The sequence below is a fragment of the Eucalyptus grandis genome, chromosome 2, assembly GCF_016545825.1.
Source record: "Eucalyptus grandis isolate ANBG69807.140 chromosome 2, ASM1654582v1, whole genome shotgun sequence".
Classification (NCBI taxonomy): Eukaryota; Viridiplantae; Streptophyta; class Magnoliopsida; order Myrtales; family Myrtaceae; genus Eucalyptus; species Eucalyptus grandis.
The window spans coordinates 7,895,239-7,914,247 of record NC_052613.1 but is presented as its reverse complement, the minus strand read 5'-3'; the positions used below and the strand labels follow the sequence as shown (position 1 = coordinate 7,914,247).

The 19,009-nt window shown below is 38.9% G+C and overlaps 1 protein-coding gene across 1 annotated transcript; it reads left to right on the top strand.

Moving 5' to 3' along the window:
• The first annotated feature begins 556 nt into the window (after positions 1-556).
• LOC104420904 (RHOMBOID-like protein 12, mitochondrial) lies at positions 557-5,581 on the top strand. The gene is given in 10 exon segments (XM_010032681.3): positions 557-1,022; positions 2,244-2,350; positions 2,353-2,363; positions 2,479-2,598; positions 3,009-3,119; positions 3,204-3,248; positions 4,068-4,172; positions 4,261-4,302; positions 5,009-5,061; positions 5,063-5,581. Coding segments are annotated over 10 exon segments (981 nt in total). The 5' UTR covers positions 557-669; the 3' UTR covers positions 5,097-5,581.
• Positions 5,582-19,009: the final 13,428 nt, after the last annotated feature.

Below are 19,009 nucleotides of genomic sequence, written 5' to 3'. Positions count from 1 at the left end.
TTTATCTTCTGTTAGTTAGATAATACATGACGGTTGACATATGTATTTAGGATTTCACCATTTGTCTATCATAAGTGTATTAATTTATAGTTTTTCGTAATATTAATTTAATTTAGTAAAAATTAATGAAGAGTAAGTTTGTTCAAAGTTTTTTTTAATAGAAAATTAATTTAGAGTAAATTTATTAGAAATATATCAATTTAAGACTTTTCATGGTATTAATAATATCTTTATTCTACCACCGACCAAGGTGGCATAGATGATAGTAGGGCGCTTGGACCTCCCCTGGAGGTCAAGGTTCGACCCCCTCGCGGTTAGGAGGGCGCCCAGCTACTATATAGTGACTTAAGATGACGTTGGGGTGGTGGTTTCCTATAGCGTCCCTCGGGGTTAACGGGAACGGGCCGCCAAGAAGATTCCTTCCTCAAGACCAAAAAAAATAAAATAATAATAATAATATCTTTATTCTTTTTCACTTTTTATTTTTTTATCAAGCCGGCATTGCACAACGCTTACATTCAAGAACAAAAGTTCCTCAAACCTTAATTTCGGTCGTGCCCAAAATCAACACCCTGAAAAAAAACCAAAACTTGCACAGTGAAATGACTCTGTACTCTCTGAATTGAAATTCTTGATTCAAAAGAAACGCACTTTCGATCCAGAGGAACGATGCAGAGGCTCGCCTCTCTCAAGCTCGCTTCCAGCCTCTCGAGAAAGCTCTCGGCAGCCGCCGCCGCCTCGACGTCTTCGTCTCTTCGCCATTCTCGCCTCTGCGCCTCCTCCGCCGTCGCCGGGCCGGGCCGCGCCGAGCTCGGCGTCTCTTCGCCCCGTTCCTTCTTCCCCGACAACCCATCATGGCGGCTCCTGGCGAGAAACGCCCCGGCGCCGGCTTACTCGAATGCCCTTATCGGGTCGCCGCTCAAGAGCCTCGCGAATTCCAGAGCTGGGTTTTTCCGGGCGCCCTCGCCTTTCAACTCGCGTTCGGGATTCGGCGGCGGTTTCGACTCCTACAGACGAGGCTGGTCAGTGTTCCCGAGTGATTCTCTGTTTTTGTCATTCTTGGTTTTGGGGAATTCTTGATCTTTGTTGGGTTTTGTATCTCTAGAGGCGAGATAATGATGATTACATAGAGATTTGGTAACGGGTTTCTACGCTGGTTGTTCAATTTTTCAGTTCAGATTATATCTAACAAAGTTCGGATTTGTTTGACGGGAATTTGTTGATGGATCCTCTGCATTTTCTTTTTGCTTGGGATTTCGGGGGCTTCCATTACCGAGTGGACCAATGAAGAGAGATGACTGTGTTTGTCCCTGTCTTGCTACTGAAAACTGCTATGAGCCAAACCCACTTTCAGACTAACTATATTCATTGGATTCTAATTCTTATGTAAGGGGCAAATAACTGAAAAGGGTGAATATCCGTTCCCTTATTTTTGTTTAGTTCCGCTTCTTGCATTATAATGTCATCTTCATGTTCCAGAAAAAGCCAAAGCAGAGAAGAGAGTCATATCAGTCCAAGGAAATATTCAACTTGCGAAGTATGAAAGGAAATTTGCAACCTTGAATTGTTTCGGAATATAAATTTACGATTTGCCATCCAAGTTCAGTCTCATATTCTAATTGGATCATGATTTGCCTGTTGCACTATTAGGATAGGACTCAAACCAAATATAGTTGTCAGAGGGGTGAGTTTCAACATTAGGCGTAAGGATAGGGAAAGTGGATTTCTCAATGCTCGCAATGAAAATATCAACGAATCAATTGGTTTTAGCTGTCCTCTTTGTGATCTGCGTGCAGCATATGGCAGCTTTGGGGCATGCTTAACAATTAGAGAGTGAATGGTATAGTGCAAGAAAATGAAAAGGAAGATTGTAGCAAACTCGTAAATTCTATTGTTTCTTAGCCTAGGTGACAGACAGAGAAAGGGAAGGCTAGTCAGATACAGTATTTTAGGTGGTCGCTTCGTCTGGTGCCACTTATTGATGAGAAATTAATGGCCACTTTAAAAGAATGCTTTGTAAGTGTTTCTATTAGCCCTCATAGCAAACCTAACTCAAGGTGAGGGCCACTGCTTAAGCTGCTTTCTAGGGCCGTACAACTGAGCTTTCATCGACTTTCCTGGGTTAGGATTTGTGGTTTTGACAATCCTGTGGAAACATATTATTATCATTCAAGTTCACTTGATTGTAGGTTTGTGTAGCTAAAGCATAATTTTCCAGGGTATTTTTGTCTTCCCATCTGCAGGAAATCATGGTTTAGAAGGCTAACAGTTGACAATGTGGTTCTGGGGCTGATAATTACCAATGTTGCTGTTTTTATGCTATGGCAGATTGCTGATCGTAGTTTTATGATGAAAACTTCACTGTAAGATCTCCGTCCTAATATGAAAGGTCTCCAATGAGACCAGAGCTGAAGGTGCTGATCTAAATTATAAATTTTCATTTCTCAATCTAAGTTAATACTTGATTCTTTCGAGCAGATTTCCTTAGACAACTTTAAGAGCGGTCGTCTGCACACGCTGATAACTTCTGCTTTCAGCCATATGACTATGGAGCATTTAATCTACAACATGATTGGACTTTACTTTTTCGGGTACAATGTATGGCTTAACACCATTTCATCTTCTTATTTCCGTTCAGATAAGATGCCTTTTTCCCTTAAAAGCTTTCATTTTTTTATGACTATACAATGCTTGTGTTAATCTAGATTCTAAAGCTTACACGACGGAAAGACTGTAACTTTTATGCAATTTTCATGGAAGAATGGACAAGTTTTCTAGAGGGAGGGAGAGAGAGAGGCAGATAGAGATTTCTTTCTCTTCAGTTTATGGTTACGATGGGGACCTTTTTTTTCTGAAATATGTTAGGTAGAATTGTACCGTTTGTGGTCTTGTGCCTCAGCATAAGTAGATACCTTACATTTGTTGTTTGATTTTTCTATTTTGTGGATAATATCTTGTATTTTTTTTCTCTGATTAATAATGTACCTTTTAAATGGTTGTATGGTTAGATTGGGAGAAATTTCGGACCAGAATTCTTGTTAAAGTTGTATCTGGCTGGGGCTTTTGGTGGTTCAATATTCTATTTGGTGCACCATGCTTTCATGCATTCACAGTCAAAGGTAAACTGAATTTATGGAAATCTGTGCAGAATTATTTTGTGGACTTGTAGTTAATGCAAATTTTGATTACCTCAAACTTTGCAGGGTCAAGGAATGTTCAGCATAGACCCTTCAAGAATGCCAGGATTGGTATGTGTAAATAGAGCAACTAATATAGAGATTGACAATAATTTATGTAAATCCACCAGTCACATCCTGTCCACTTTAAGTTTATTTTTGAATGTGAGAATGTTGACAATGTGAATAGGTCTAGAAAAGTCATGCTTTACTTTGAGATAGGTGATTGTAGTTTCCAGTCCCAAAACATAAAATAGTGCTTCTTATATGGGATAATAGGATAAATGGTCCTTGAACTTTGGCCCAATGTGAAAAGTGGTCCCTAAACTTTCAATTTGTTCAATATGATCCTTGAACTTTTAATTTATTTAATGTGATCTCTGAATTTTTAGTACATGCTCAAACTAGTCCCTGGACTATATGAAAATGTTCAATGTGGTTCTTGAACTTAATTTAATGAAGGACAACATTAAACATTTTTATACAATCTAGGGACTAGTTTAAACATGTACCAAAAGTTTAGGAACAACATTGGACAAATTAAAAGTTTAGGGGCCACATTGAACATTAGACTAAAGTTCAGGGACAACATTGAACAAATTAAAAGCTCATACCACATTGCACATTTAGCCAAAGTTCAGGGACCGTTTGTGTCATTTTCCCTTCTTATATTCCACACATCATGTTGAGGTGCATTATCTATAATCCGAAATAATGCTCATAGACATGATCAGAAGTAAAGCATACTTCTTGGTGCTGCAAGTGTGTGATGTCATTTTCTGGAAGATCCTGGGCTCAGTTTAGGGAATAATCTCTAAACCTGCTACTGTTCTGTAATTCAACTGGCGTGTTGAATACTTGAGTTTCATCTGACTTATGATATCCTTTTAGGGGGCTAGTGGAGCTGTCAATGCTATCATGCTACTTGATATATTTCTCTTTCCAAAAGCCACACTCTACTTCGACTTCATCATTCCAGTTCCTGCCATCTTACTGGTAATTCTTCTGTGGTTTTGATAAAAATGTCATTATTCGAGAGGTTAGTTTCAATCTCTCTCTAAATCAAACATTACTTACTTGTTAGGGAATTTTTCTGGTCGGCAAAGATGTGTTGAGGATAATCCAGGTATGCATTGATTCTTTTTTTATTTTTATTTTTTGTTTTTTACTTTCTATAGGATCAGCTAGTTTTTTTGCTGCATTACCTGTGTCTTTCTATGATGATCAACATTTTGGTCAGTTAATCCTTCGATTGGATCTAGATGAATGAATGATATGTTGCGGTGTCGTCATGATTGATGCATAGTGATAGGATAACTAGTGTAAAGCATGATTTTATCAAATCTTATAAAGAAGTATCTCCAGCAACGATGATATCAAGTGTGCTGATTTCTTCGTATTACTTAACAATCGTGAACATTAAGATACGTGAATCAATGGGACACCACATCTTCAATGATGTGGTGTATCACTGATATACATTCTCCTAATTTAGAACTCAAGAGTAGTTTTTAAAGAGATGTCCTTGGTGATGGTCAGGAATGAGCACTCTTGCTAATATAGCAGCATGAGCATACTAATTCTGAATTTAGAATAACTTGCAACTTGTGAATAATATTGCAAATTATCGCCCGTAACTTATCGAGTTACTAACGAAGTGTCGGCTTTTTTGTCAAAGAAAAAGAGAGACTCTTAGTGCACGAGTGTCAGAAACTTTCCTCTGCCATCTCAGGAAATTTTCTGAATCTGTCGTGTACTAAGTGCCTGTAAACTTGTATAATTTTTGGACCAACAAGTCTGGAGTTGTAATCCTATATTTTTGGTTGGTTCAGGGAGACAGTGAGATATCTGGATCGGCTCACTTGGGAGGAGCTGCAGTTGCAGCTCACATGGGCCCGACTCAGGAAAGGGCGATTTTAAATCTTCGGCTTCTCATGTTGAATTCGGCATGGGTAACTAATTTCTTTTTCCTGTCCGCTTCTTCATTTTTATGAAGGGGGTGTCAAGGTGATTGCCTCCAACGTGTTGCTGAAAACTTTTATAGCAGAAACGGCTCCAGAGAATCTGTCAAATGCTGAAAGTGATGACATAACAAGGGATGATGAACTCTTTAATTTGTGCGAAAAGGCATGTGCACCATGACTTCTATGGCGGGAGCATTACTGACGTACACAATTAGAGAATCTTTGCACAACTCAAGGTTCACAATAGATCTTAGATGTTGCTGGTATATGTTTGCTGCATGCAAGGCCTGAAATATATGCGGAGATCTTTTGTTGATTCTGCACTGGGAAGTATGAGCCTAATAGTCATTGTTGCTCACTCTGTGAGCAGAGCACTTTGATGTGAAAGTATCTGTCAAAATGGCCAATAGTGCAGGTTGTATAAGATATGCAAAGAATATTTATTTATCTAGTAATGAGCTTCTCCTGCAACTATGATATTTCTTGGAAGTTCTTCCCGAGGCATAGCAAGTTATTTACGTCGGTATACCATTCTCAGAAAAGCTATATTCACACATTTTTTTTTTTATAGAAAAAAAATGATATTTACCTTTGCTTACGGATGATTATTATGCATCTATGCGTCAAATTCCTATTGGGTTTGAAACGTAGGATTTTCAGATTTTGTAATTAGTGTTACATAGAACCATAATGTGGTCTACACCAAATCATATTAAGCTAAGAATGTTAGAATGCTAGTGAATCACGTGTATGTGATAATCTTTGATAATGTTAAAATGCTAGTGAATCACGTCTGTGATAATCTTTGATAATGTTAAAATGCTAGTGAATCACGTATATGTGATAATCTTCGATAATGTTTGGATAAATGGGAATGGATGATTACAGTAATTATTGGACCGTGTTTTTCGAAGTTCCCTCCAGCCATCAATATGTTTAGTGGTGTATAATCATAGATGTTACTTACATTTATAATTTGGTAATTTTGCGCGTAGACAATGTTTATAACTTACTATCCATTGATCACAACAGCAATGAGAGGAAGTGTAAAGAAAGGAGAGAAAATGAGTAGAGACTACATCTTCACTTAATTGGCTTGACTTTATAAGTAGAGAAGGGTATTTATATTTGAACAATATGTGTAGGTTAGGAAATTAGCTACCTTACAGAATCACGGAATATTAAATAATATCCTTGATATCTAATTATATCTCTAATGATATTCTCTAGTAATTAGTTATAGGCAAAATGACCAGATTAAGCATGAGGGGAGTGTTAGAATATTTAAATATTAAATCATGCATTTATCTAATAACTTAAACTTTTAAAACAGTTGGCAGTGATCCCATCAAATCTCACAGAAAATGTCCTCCAACAACCATTAGTTGTGGTTGGGGGAAATTATAGCTCATAAACCAGATATGATTGTTTAGTGTAAAATGACTATTTAGAAATTTAGGTTGGTTTTGTCTACATATAATTTGACGAGATGATCCCTAGTGTAGCACATTGAACCATGATAATGGCAAAAGTATAGAATTATGCATTGTTATATCCTATAATTTGACAAAAAAATTATTAAAAAGGTATTATAATATTATTTAAAGTGTCTTTTATATTCAAGAGCTTTTATCCCTTTAATTCAATGTTGCAACTCTCATCAATATATTACTCGAAAAATTGACCCTTAAGAAATTACAATATAGTTGGTCATATATTCTATATAAAGTTTCATATTCAATTTCTTGAATAGAGTAAAAAATCTCATAGCATAGAAAAATAGACCGACGTTCTTTTAAAATCTCAATTCCTAGCTCCCATCATTTAACCTCTTGATGGGATCCACCAAGCTCGACGATGATGACGGGCGTCATGCTCAAGTTATCAATGGAATAAGACAGTCGATAGCTATGTTCTCTCTCCTCTTGACATGTCAATATATTTTTTCCTTTCTCATTTTCGTTTCTCTTATCTTATATAAAATTAAATTTTATTAAAGCAATTTATTGACATTTAATTGCCACATCGGGTGTTAACGGTAAAACAAATCATGAAAGAAAGAGTATTAATTAACAAAATAAAAAGGTTGAGTGCCTAATTTAACAATCTACATAGGTCAAGTTGAAAGGATGAAAGATCAAAACTGCCCCATAATTTTCGAAGTCCAGCTACAGAAATACAACCAACACCGACCTTTTTTTTTTTTTTTTGGTCGAAAACTACCATATATTAAGCATGCATCATAGAATTTACATTAAGTTCAGATAATACAAGATCTTGCAAGAAAAGGGGTATCTGAGAAACCCAATTCGGAGGAAGTAAAGAGGCCCGATGGACCTTTGCAACACAGTCCGCTAAAGCATTGGCTTCTCTATGGCAGTGAATCAGTTGAAGGTTAGGGCACCGAAGCTACAATCTTAGGGTTTCGTCGAGGATAGGTCGAAGCTCCCACGGGCGTCCTTCAGGATCACGAACCGCATCCACGCATACCAAGCTGTCCAATTCCACAATGATCCGATCCATCTCGAGACCTCTCTGGAGAAGAAATTTCAGTGCGAAGTTGAAGGCGATCGCCTCGGCTTGCAGGGCAGAGGAAGCACGAACAGAGGAGGCAAAACCATTCCCTGCACACCCCAGCCACCGAAGCTGCGTCGGACGACGAAAGGTAAGATGCATCAATGTTGATTTTTATGACTCCAGGATCTGGTGGGCGCCATCTGTGTTTGAAAATACGGACCAACACCGACCTTGACTGGTGGAACATTCTTTAATTTCTTGCGCACACAATTACGAATGGCCTGGCACTTCACGATCAAGGACTCAACGTCCTCCTCCGTCCATCACGACTAAAGATGGACCTTGGAAATTGGTTTCAAGATTTATTAATGGAGAACGCAATAATCCTCATTTTTCTTTGGCCAACGAAACAATGAAACCTCGCTCCAAACGTCGTGGTAATTAAAACAATCCTGAGTTGTTCCCAATTCATTGACTTTGAGAAAAAGGCGGTGAAATAATCTGTCTCCCAAGGAAAAACTCCAAATTAGGAAACGAAAGAAGAGCGACTCTTTGCCATTGATCTTCCTTCTCTTTCTCTAGTTTCCAAATCAGTGCTGAAAAGGAGTGAAGTAATACGTATAATTTGAACCACCGGGCTCTCCTCTTCTTGATAAAGTTTTATGAGGATATATCATGGTTAGAAAGCATCATTTTATATTTAAATGAGATCATGATTTGTTTAACTTATCTCCTGTTGTCACCCTCTCTCTCTCTCTCTCGTTTGGCGGGGTTATCTCAGGAATTTTAATGTTAATAATTGAGAAACAACTTAGAAACGAGGAATAATCCAACTGATACGCGTCTCTGAATAAAGATCCCCTGCCTTGCCATCACATCACACAGGCGCTTTGACCATCACAATGAGACGAGTTGCCAATTACAGGCGCTTTGACCAACGCAATGAGACGAGTTGCCAATTGCACACATCGTGCAAAGATGGAATCTTTAACGAACACGAGTGAAAAGTTCAACTGTCTAATTCGATGACCTACATCTCTCTGGCCATTATAAATTACATGTTACTATATATATATATATATATATATATATATATATATATATATATTCTAATTTAATTGGATTGCATGTCTAGCTTTAATTAGTCATTGCATTTTTTATACAATTGTACGTCATCGTGAAATAAAACAAAAATAAATCTCGTAATTTGAAGAACATTGGGGGTTAATGGTACAAGGAATTGATCGGGCAAATTATCGATTCCATAGAGCATGAAGGTAGAGTATTTAATTAACACAAATAAAGAGTCTGAGTGCTTAATTCGACTATCTACATAAGTCAATTCGAAAGGACTAAATATCATATTTGTACTGAAATTTTCAACAGCCAGCTTTGGAATTGTCACGACTGCACCGATACTCATGACCGATGTAGATTAATTCTCTAGCTCCAAATTGGATGATATTTTACCCTCAAAATGCCGCATATTTGTGACATATCAGTTTGTTTCAATACCTCCTTCAGCTTTGCGTTTAATACCTTGTGAATTTGAAACGAACGGAAATTATATGACTACCTAGGTGGCATAGACAATAAGAGAAGAAAAGAAAAGAGACGGGTTTCTTTATCGTGTTTGAAATCTCCATGTCGCACCTTGCGTACCATATTGACCGAGCATGAAAGAGAAAGACAAAGACGCCGTCGACACGCAACATCAAAATTTTATCTTCTCTCGAATATAAACAAAACGAAAAAAACGAAAGAGAGGACAAAAATAAAAGATATTCTGCACAGGTTTAGTGCCGTCCCCTGGATGGCTCAGCGCTCATTCCACTCTTTCTAGGGTTTGATTAGCTTGACTTTTATAAGATAGACGACAAGAGTAAAAGATAATTAAAAGGAAAATATTAAAAGAAAAAAAATTCAGAATTGCATCTAAAGAGGAAACCATGCACGTATTAAGCGGCCTTCGGGAGGTTCCTAATTTAATTGGGCTGCATGATTAGCTTTAATCAGTAATTACATTTTCTTTAATATAATTGTAAGTCATCATGACATAAAATATAGATGTTTTGCCCTAAGCATTTCACACTCCTTTTCACTTCAGCTCGTTGCTCTTTGCATCGCATATAAGTCTTTTAGTTTTTATATATCAAGTTATGATACATTTCATGTTATAAAGGAAAAAAAAAAGTCGGTCATGTTTAATTCTCCTAATGCGTTTGGATTGTGCTTTTATGTCTAAGACATATGTGGGTTAGATTTCTTATTGATTCTACTTTCCATTTACTTCTTACGGGGTTCCTATTCTAGGGCATAAAACAAGGCCTTGTTTAATTGTGCTTGATACAGCTCACGTGGTTTGATTTGATCTTTTCTTTGAGCGACTCTCTTTTTTTATTTATCAGAAAACAGCAGCTCATGATTTACTATTGCATATCAGGAAATATTACACCAAGAACATCATCGCATAAAAGATCAAATAAAGCAGGGGGGGTTGGATATCCAGTTAGAGGGAAGAGTATTGGTTCGACACGCCTTAGCTGTTCAATCCGCGAGGCGATTTGAGCTTCGGCTGCAATGGGCCAGGGAAAGGCCCGGAAGATGAGCGAGTTTGACTTTGGCCAGGCCCACGATTGATTGCACTTCCCAACTGAGTTCGGTGGAAGACTTTAACGCGTGCACAAGAGAGAGGCAATCAGAGTGTACTTGTGGAGAGAAAAAGCTTCGGTTCTCGATAAACGCTAGGGTTTCCTCCATGGCTATCGCCTCCGCCTGAGAAGCCGAAGCAGCGTTGACTAGCTTCGTGAAACCATCCACCAAATGGCCTCGGTGATCTCGACAGACGCAAGCAATGGCGGCTCTGTGTCGAGGAGGGTCTCTCACGTCGTTGGATGTTAAGTCCTCTGTCAGATCTAGAACAAAGGAAGCACCTATGTTGATTCGTAGCGTACCTGGAGGAGATGGATGCCATTTTCCAATAAACAAATGCTAGATACATGTTTTAAGAATAGTAAAACAAAAAAGATTGCATGAATTATTTTCATAAAAGAGAAAAAAGTACCAAAAGTAGTTGGTAGACACTAGACACACCTAGTGTAATCAAAGCCTAGGTTAGAAAAGGTGATTTCCAAAGCAGGAAATGATACAAGAGCGACTGGGAGGGGAAGTTCAAATCAAGAACAAGAGGCGGCGGGAGAATTCAGTAGTTCCCTAATTTACAATAAATTCAACATTTTACGAATGGGATACCTAGCGCATATTATGCAAGCAAGGTCTGATATAATAGAATGACGGAATATACATGCATGAAGTAGGAGAAATAAATGGTTCAAATAAACAAATCCTTTCCGTGTCGTTACCGTATCTCTCGTTGAGCATCTTAGTATCTTATTGGACTTTGCTTGTTTACAATTTCCACCGTGAATGCCTGTAATACTCCGTATCCACCTTGCGCGCACAATTGCGAACGGCCACGTACTTCACAATTAAGGACTTGACGACGTCCTCCTCCGTCGCGACGGGAGATGGACGTTGGGAATTTGTTTCGATATTTAACGGTGCAGAACTTCATAAACCTCATTCCTCTCTGGCCAATGAAACGATCGAACCTCGCCCAGAATGTGAGAATTAGCCCTTTGGCTTTTCCCTGACGACACGTGATGTTTCGAGAACTTTTCTATCCATTTTAGAATTAATTCTCTAGGTTGACAAGTTTTTCTTCAATTCGGATGTTTTTTTTACCCTGGAAATGCGACATATTGGTGATTTATTAGGTTGTCTCAATATCTCCTATCAGCTTTGTCTTATTACAATAGGAAAACAACGAGAATTAATGACTATAGAGAGAAAAAAGAAAAAAAGAAAAGAAAAAGACGATGGACAAGTTGCGCATTCTTTTGATTCCTTTTTTCCTTAACCATTGAGCACCTGCAAGGATCCTGCTGCGAACCAACCACCTCCCCCCATGGCTTTGCCTATCAACCTTGCATTCCTAAACCTGACTCCCGTCCGTGAATTTCCAAAAGAGGAAACGAGACGAGATCGGTTGCAAAAACAATAATTTTCCGTCCGACCATGGCTTCGTTTTCGGGCCGCTTGTCAACAATTATATCCTGTGTTTCCTTCGATGATCTCGGATGGGAACGCAGCATAAGGGAATCAATTCATCATCCCTCAGTTGTGTTGAGATTGTTAGGTGACGAGCTTGGTCAAACCAGGTTGCATGCTAGAAATCACCAAAATTGTCAAGTTTGAAAATTTATGGTGTACTTATCTCTATTTATATGAGTGCCTTCTATTTTTAAAAGAAAAATTCCATTCCCTTAATCAAATGTTGCAATTATATTGGAATTCCGATATTACCCTTGATGTGGATGCTTGGATGAAGTATTGGATGTTTGGATCTATTATATTGGAGCACTTTCCGATATTATCCTTGATGTGGATGTAGTAACCAAAAAATGGATAGTGTTCTAAGATTGTTATTGGAACACTTGATCCAAACATCCACATCAAGTGTGACTTTAGGATATGGAATCTTTTAGCATCTTTTTTAGCATATGGAATCTTCAATCGATTAAACAATGCTCTGGGAATTTATCCATTATATGCACTTTATTGTGTTAAACATAGTAGGTTGGACAATAAATAGGAAGAAATCGGTACTGGAAGAGCAGATGTGGAGAAAATACGGTCAAAAATGGACTTAGGAACCCAAATACCTTTAGGACCGGTCTGAAAACACCAAAAAAGGGTCATAAAATGATCGAACCGGAAGGGGGCACGGGTTAAGGAAGTCAAATGATCAATGCCCCAATTGTGTTATAATTAGGTGAAGTGACCAAAAGGAAAGAGGGACGAGAGGTAAGGTTAAAAAAAAGGTGATTTCGAAAGCAGGAAATGATACAAAAGCGAGTGGGAGGGGAATATCAAACCAAGAACAAGACTCGCATTGGCCCTTGTTTGTTTAGTATTCCCACCGTGAATGTCTCTCATTCTCTGTATCCCCACCTTGCGGACAAAATCACAAACGGCCGCGTACTCCAAGATCAAGGACTCGACAGCGTCCTCCTCCGTTGCGATGGGAGATGGACGTTGGGAATTTGTTTCGAGAACTAACGACGGAGAACTTCATAATCCTCATTCCTCTTCAACAGAGAAACGATTGAACCTCGGTTAGAAACACTTGATGTTTCAAGATCTATTTTAGAATTAATTCTCTGGGTTGAAAATTTTTCCTTCAATTTGGATTTTTTTTTATCCCGGAAATGCGACATATTGGTGATTTATTAAGTTGTCCCAATATCTACTTTTAGCTATGGTAAGTAGCTAGCAGATTTAAAACAAGGGTTAATATGCTTAAAAACCCCAAATTGATACACGTGCGAAATTTATACAAAACTAATTTTTTCGAGCATGAAAAATTATAAATTGATACACTTGTGACAAATTTATTCTATCGATCATAAAAAACTCCAAACTTGTATACTTGTGATAAATTTACCCCAAATTAATTTATTCAATTGCCGAAATCCTAAATTGGTACATTTGTGACAAATATATAATTCGTTAAATTAGATTAATACCACAAAAATCACAAAAATTATATAAGTGTGACAAACGTAGAGTAAAATCGCAAATTGGTACACACGTAAGAACGTCACGTGTTATTCGGCTTAGTAATTTATCAATAAAATTTAATCGAAATTATCATATGATTAATTTGTCGCAAGTGCACTAGTTTGAAGAGTGTACCAGTTTGGAATTTTTTTGTGATAAAAGAATTAGTTTTTGATATTTTGCCACAGCTGTCTCGGTTCGGGGTATTTCAAGGTATCAACCCTTAAAATAATAAAAAAACAAAGGGAACTAATGACCGGAAAACAAGAAAATAAAATAAATAGATAATGGGCATGTTTTTAATCCCTCTTTACCATTGGTGCAAGCCATTTCGCAATCCAGCCACGGACCGTCTCCTCGGCCAATGAAACGATCGAACCTCGCTCGGAAGCACGCGATATTTCAAGAATTTTGCTATCTATTCTAGAATAAATGCTCTAGGTTGACAAGTTTTACTTTAATTCAGAATTTTTTTTATCGCCCAAAAATGCGACATATTTGTGATTTATTAGGTTGTCCCAATATCTCTAGTTTTAGCTATGTTGTTGGTACCTAGCGGATTTAAAACAATAAGAGAACAAAGGGAATTAATGGCCACCGAGGGAAAAAATGAAAAGAAAAGAAAGAGGTGATGAATACAGGGTCCCACCCCGGCCATTGAGAATCCTGCATGCCTTCGTAAGGTCCCACCCCCAGAACTCGTCGGAGAATTTCCGGAACTGGAAATTTACTGTTCCGCCCAAATTCTCGACCAAATTGTCTGATCCGACATGGCTTCAGTTCGTCTTTAAAGCATGTGGATGAACTTAATGAGCCTTATTTTTCTTTGGCCAATGGATAATGTAATCTCGCTTGATTTATAATGAAAATTTTTACGGCTCATTCCGTGGACATAAATCATATTGATCGAATCACATGAATCCAGTATTCGATTTATTTTCTTATTCAGTCTAGTTTTAAAGTTTGATTGTTTGTTTCGATATATAAAAATGGAGATAATAGAATTATGTTCGACCTGCATCATAGGCCTAAAGATTAGATAATAGAATTATCTTCGACCCGCCTTCCTCTTTTCTCTGAATCCTATGCTTTCATTGTTTCTAACACGTTCGCGCATTCTCTCTCTTGTATAAAAACTCGTATAAAACGCGCCCCCCACACGCACTCCAAAGACACATGGGCCATTGTAGGCAAAAACCCGATCCATCCGAGCGTCCTTTCCGGCACAGATTGAAGCCCTAGCTCTACTTGCAGCGCTCAAGTACATCGACCAGAACAAGTTAAGCGGTGTGGTGGTAAGAGTCAGATAGTGTGGATCTGATAAATACGCTGCAAAACAAAGGGACTTTCAATTGGGAAGCGAAAGCCATCATCGAAGACTGCTCCTCTCTGGTATCAAGATTATAAGAAGTGGGCCTGGGTTAGTGCCCAAGAAATGCAAATTTAGTGGCAGATTGGGCTGCGCGGGCTCAAAGGAAAAAAAAGTCTTCCACAAAATAGGCTATCTTCTCCTCCTCAGGCCCTTTGGGCTTTGCTTTGTAACGACGCTCTAGGTATGGGATATATTTGCTGAGTCCAGTTTATTATATAAATAAAACTCGTTTACGACGAAAAAAAAAAAAACAAAAGTCACGCGTTAGACTGGTTTTACTTCCATAAATCATTTTTTGCCTTGCCATCCGCGATTTCCCGAAAGAGAAATGTGTAGTACCTTCATGGCTGCTTCTTCATTAGCACGAAGCAAGCTTCCATCAACAACACTCGTCAGATCCCCTGCTACGACTCTCTCTCTGAATGCAATGGCCAAGCCTCGGCAAACCCAAATCATCAGGATGGCCGACCTGCAGAAGCGGCGCGTGGCTTTATCGAAGAGGCGCCCGACCCTCCAAGAAGGCCGGGGAACTCGCCATACTCACCGGCTCTGACCTCTTCCTCAGAGTCCGGTCCTCCACAGGCAGGACCTTCTTCTGCAGCTGCCGAAAGGGAAAGCTGATAGACTCCAACATTGCTCGTCGCAAGGGTAAGGTTAATTCGTCAACGGGTCCGAGAAAGTGGGAAGAGGACTTGGTCAAAGCAAGAGTGTGACGCATGCGCGACGAAGGAGGATTTACTGTCCGTAGTCGCGAAGTACGAGGCCCGTCTCGCTTATGCGCGGAAGCGATCGGGGAATTGGGAGAACCATACATCGGTTCCTGAGATTCTTTCCGACGAGGAGATCGATTCGATTTTACAGAATTTCAAAGATTCTCATCCTTTACTTTGGGCTCTCCGCAAGGATTCTGTCGGCCATGGTGATTCGCCGGTCAACCGGCCGCCGGCGGTGCGTCCGATCCCACAAGCTCCGGTCTTTATGATTGTGAGTTCAGTATGGGTTACCTTTTATATTTATCTAACCGCCCGGAAAACTCGGCCGTCCGCGGTGGTTATAATCCCGACGACTCTAGTGGACTTGAAGATCTGGCTATTTCTCTTCAAATAGGTGACTTTTGAGTGCATGTGTCCGCGCCTGTGAAGCAGAATTGCACAGAATTCACTTAGACACAGCAACAGCATAGGGCAAATATATTTTTCGTCCTCAACTATGATCCCCCTTTTTTTAATGGAAGGCACTTTTCCCTTTCCCCCCTTCCCCTTTTTTGGGAAGGAAGTTTTGCCCCTATTGTTGAGTCGAATTTTACAATTCAATACGATTTGTCCACTTAATAATTTTAATCATGCCACGTGGTGTGTTAATGGCCATCGGAATGGATCGCCCGAATCACACGAGCTCTTAATTGTAGCTGATATATGTTTGCTGCATGCATGGCGTGGCCCGAAATACTTGTTGAGATCTTATAGGCCTAATCGTCCTTGTTGCCCACTCTGTTAGCAGAGCACTTTGATGTGATAGTATCTGTCAAGATGGCCAACAATACAGGTTGTATGAGGATGTGCAAAGTATATTTATTTGAATTATTTAGTGGTGAGCTCTACTGCAACCGTCGTCTTTCTTGGAAGTTCTTCCCAAAGCATAGCAAGTAATTTACACGTCTGTTTACTTAAAAAATATAAACATTCTCAGGAAAGCTATAATTGCCTCCAGATGCACACGAGCCGATGGATCTCACCATTGTGACCATACGGGTTCCGCGTGGAGTTCAATGATTCGACGGGTGAGATTTACTGGGTTCGTAAATATCTAGAGCATCTAATTAATTCTTCCAGTTTATAGGCAAATCTCTCTTACCTGACCTCTGATGGAAGGGAAACACAAATATTCTCATTTTATAGGTAATTAAACGCACGCATTGCGGTTTGGGCCAATTGTTCGGTTTGTTCTTGCGCTTAGTCGATAAGTACAGCTCGTAAAGTATCGAGCACAGTTTTTGAGTTTTTCAAGTAGAAAAACGGCTTTTCCTTTGGGTTTGAAACACAGGATTTGGATTTTGGAATTGGTCTTACTATAGTCTTACCATAGTGCTTTCTGTTTAAACAGAACCATATGGTGGTCTACACCAAATCGAATGTTAAATGCTAGTGAATCCTGTATAGGCGATAATCTTTGATAAGGTTTTGCTGAAAGGGAATTGGCTGATAGCAGTAATTATCGGACCATATTTTTCGAAGTTCCCTCCAACCATCAGTCTGATTGGTGGGGTTAACTATGAACATCACTTATATTTATATTTGGTTAATTTCGCATGTGGATGATGTCCATAACTTATAATCCGTCGGTCACAAGAGTGATAGGAGGAAGTGTCCTCTGACTGCCATTGGTTGTGGTTGGAGGAATTGGAGAAAAATATAGCTCACTTGCACACAGGTTCAAATTATATCTTGTCAAGGTTCTTTTGCTAGTTCATGTTGATTTTCAGGTTTTCATTACCCGATATGTGTACCTGAGTCTATTTCCTATATCATTTCTAGGACTCACTAGGGAACATGAGCAAAGGTTATACAGGAGGTACCTCTGAGGAAGATGTTGAACCTTGCGGAAACGTGGTTCAAATATAACTTTCACTATTACAATAATTTCTCACACCACATACAATACTCAGACAACTCTACACAATTTCTCTCACTCATGTGCATACATAGCACTCTCTACTCAACACACTCTCAAGACCCCTACACGTACACCCGCACACCCCCTTGGACTTCTTACTCACACACTCTCTTAGTTGGACACTCAAATGAGGAGCAAGTTGCTCCTATTTATAGGGTGGAAAGTTGGTGACTTTCTTAACTTTCTACACTATTCTAGAAGTATTATTTTATTATAGCCTAACAACTAGATTTCTATGGAGAAGTCTAGAAGTGGTGCAGCTTATGGATTTTGCTAGAAGATTCTAGAGAAGGGAGAGTTCTAGAGAAATCTGGAGGAGTGAGATATGAAGAACTCTAGAGAAAGTTCTAGAGAACTCCAGGAGAGAGAGAGAGGCGGTGATCTTCAACAGAAGAAACTGAAGTTGAAGTGCCAAGAACAAAATTTGACTGTAGGACATGATTAAGCTTTGGCGCAAGTTGGTGTGTCCACAAGTTCATACCAACCCGTGCCGCTATCAATCTGTGGTCAGCCAGGTCAGGACCTGATATGTGCTTACTTCCATGTTCTCAAATGAGGTTTTGCTGGTGGGAGAAAGAATGGCTGCAAAGATAGAACTATTTAATTCGATTATACATTTGTTTATGTAGACTTGAAACTATCTTTCATGATACCTATTGTCTTCAGTTCTGTAAGCTTTTCGTTGGTTACTCCTGGGTCTTCGATTTCGTATCATCCCATTATTTTATCATGCAGATGATTATGAGATCATATCCCTGTTTGGCTGTGGTCGTGGTGGTGTGGGGGAGGTGTTGTAAGTCTGTTGAACCTATGCATTTTACCTTCTCCTTGATAAGAATTGGCGGCATGCATAATGATATAATCCCTTATTTAGTGGCAGACTTGAGAACAAACTCTCATTAGTTAAGCTTCTGCAATCTTTTTCCGTAAAATGTGAATTTTTAGAATCTCATCTATGATTTGAGCTTCATATTATAGCAACAGTTGTGTGTTTTTTGGGTAGAATCTGCGAGGTCGCTATTTGCTTTATATTCACATTTTATTTGGTAGTGGCTTTAGATACTACGACATTAGTTGCGCTTATGAACAAAATGATCTGGTTGCTGCTGCTATATAGTGACTGCAAATAATTTAATGGTACTATTATATATTATGTAGTTTTTGATTTAAGGATTGATGTTTAAAGTTTTAGTCATAATAGGTGACATGGAGATGGGATCATATTAATTGATGCTAATTACCACTTGTTCTTTATTCCCCTTTGTCTTATGCTTAGTTCAGAATAGCAATTTACATCAAGGTTCAATCTCTGCGTATAATAAGGTTGAAAGTGAAATGTCCCGGCTTCCTAATTTTTACAAAATGGCTCTGTTTTATTGAAGATTCTCCTGTTCCCTTCCCCCATTCCCTCCCCCCCACAAAAAAAATCAGCCAAAAAATAGCCTCAGGGATCAAGTGAATATTCTTTTCTTCTCTTTGTTATTGCGTGCACCAAACCAAGCTCTTAGCTCTTCTTGCACAGTCTCTGCACTTACCCACTGAATGCCTTCAACTGACCTAACCAAATCCAAGGCATCCTTCACCAACCAACGTATATCAATAAATCGCCAACAGATTTCGCTACCTCTTTGCAGAGACAACCCAAAATCTGATCTCGTTTTTGCATGTTATATATAGTTAGATTC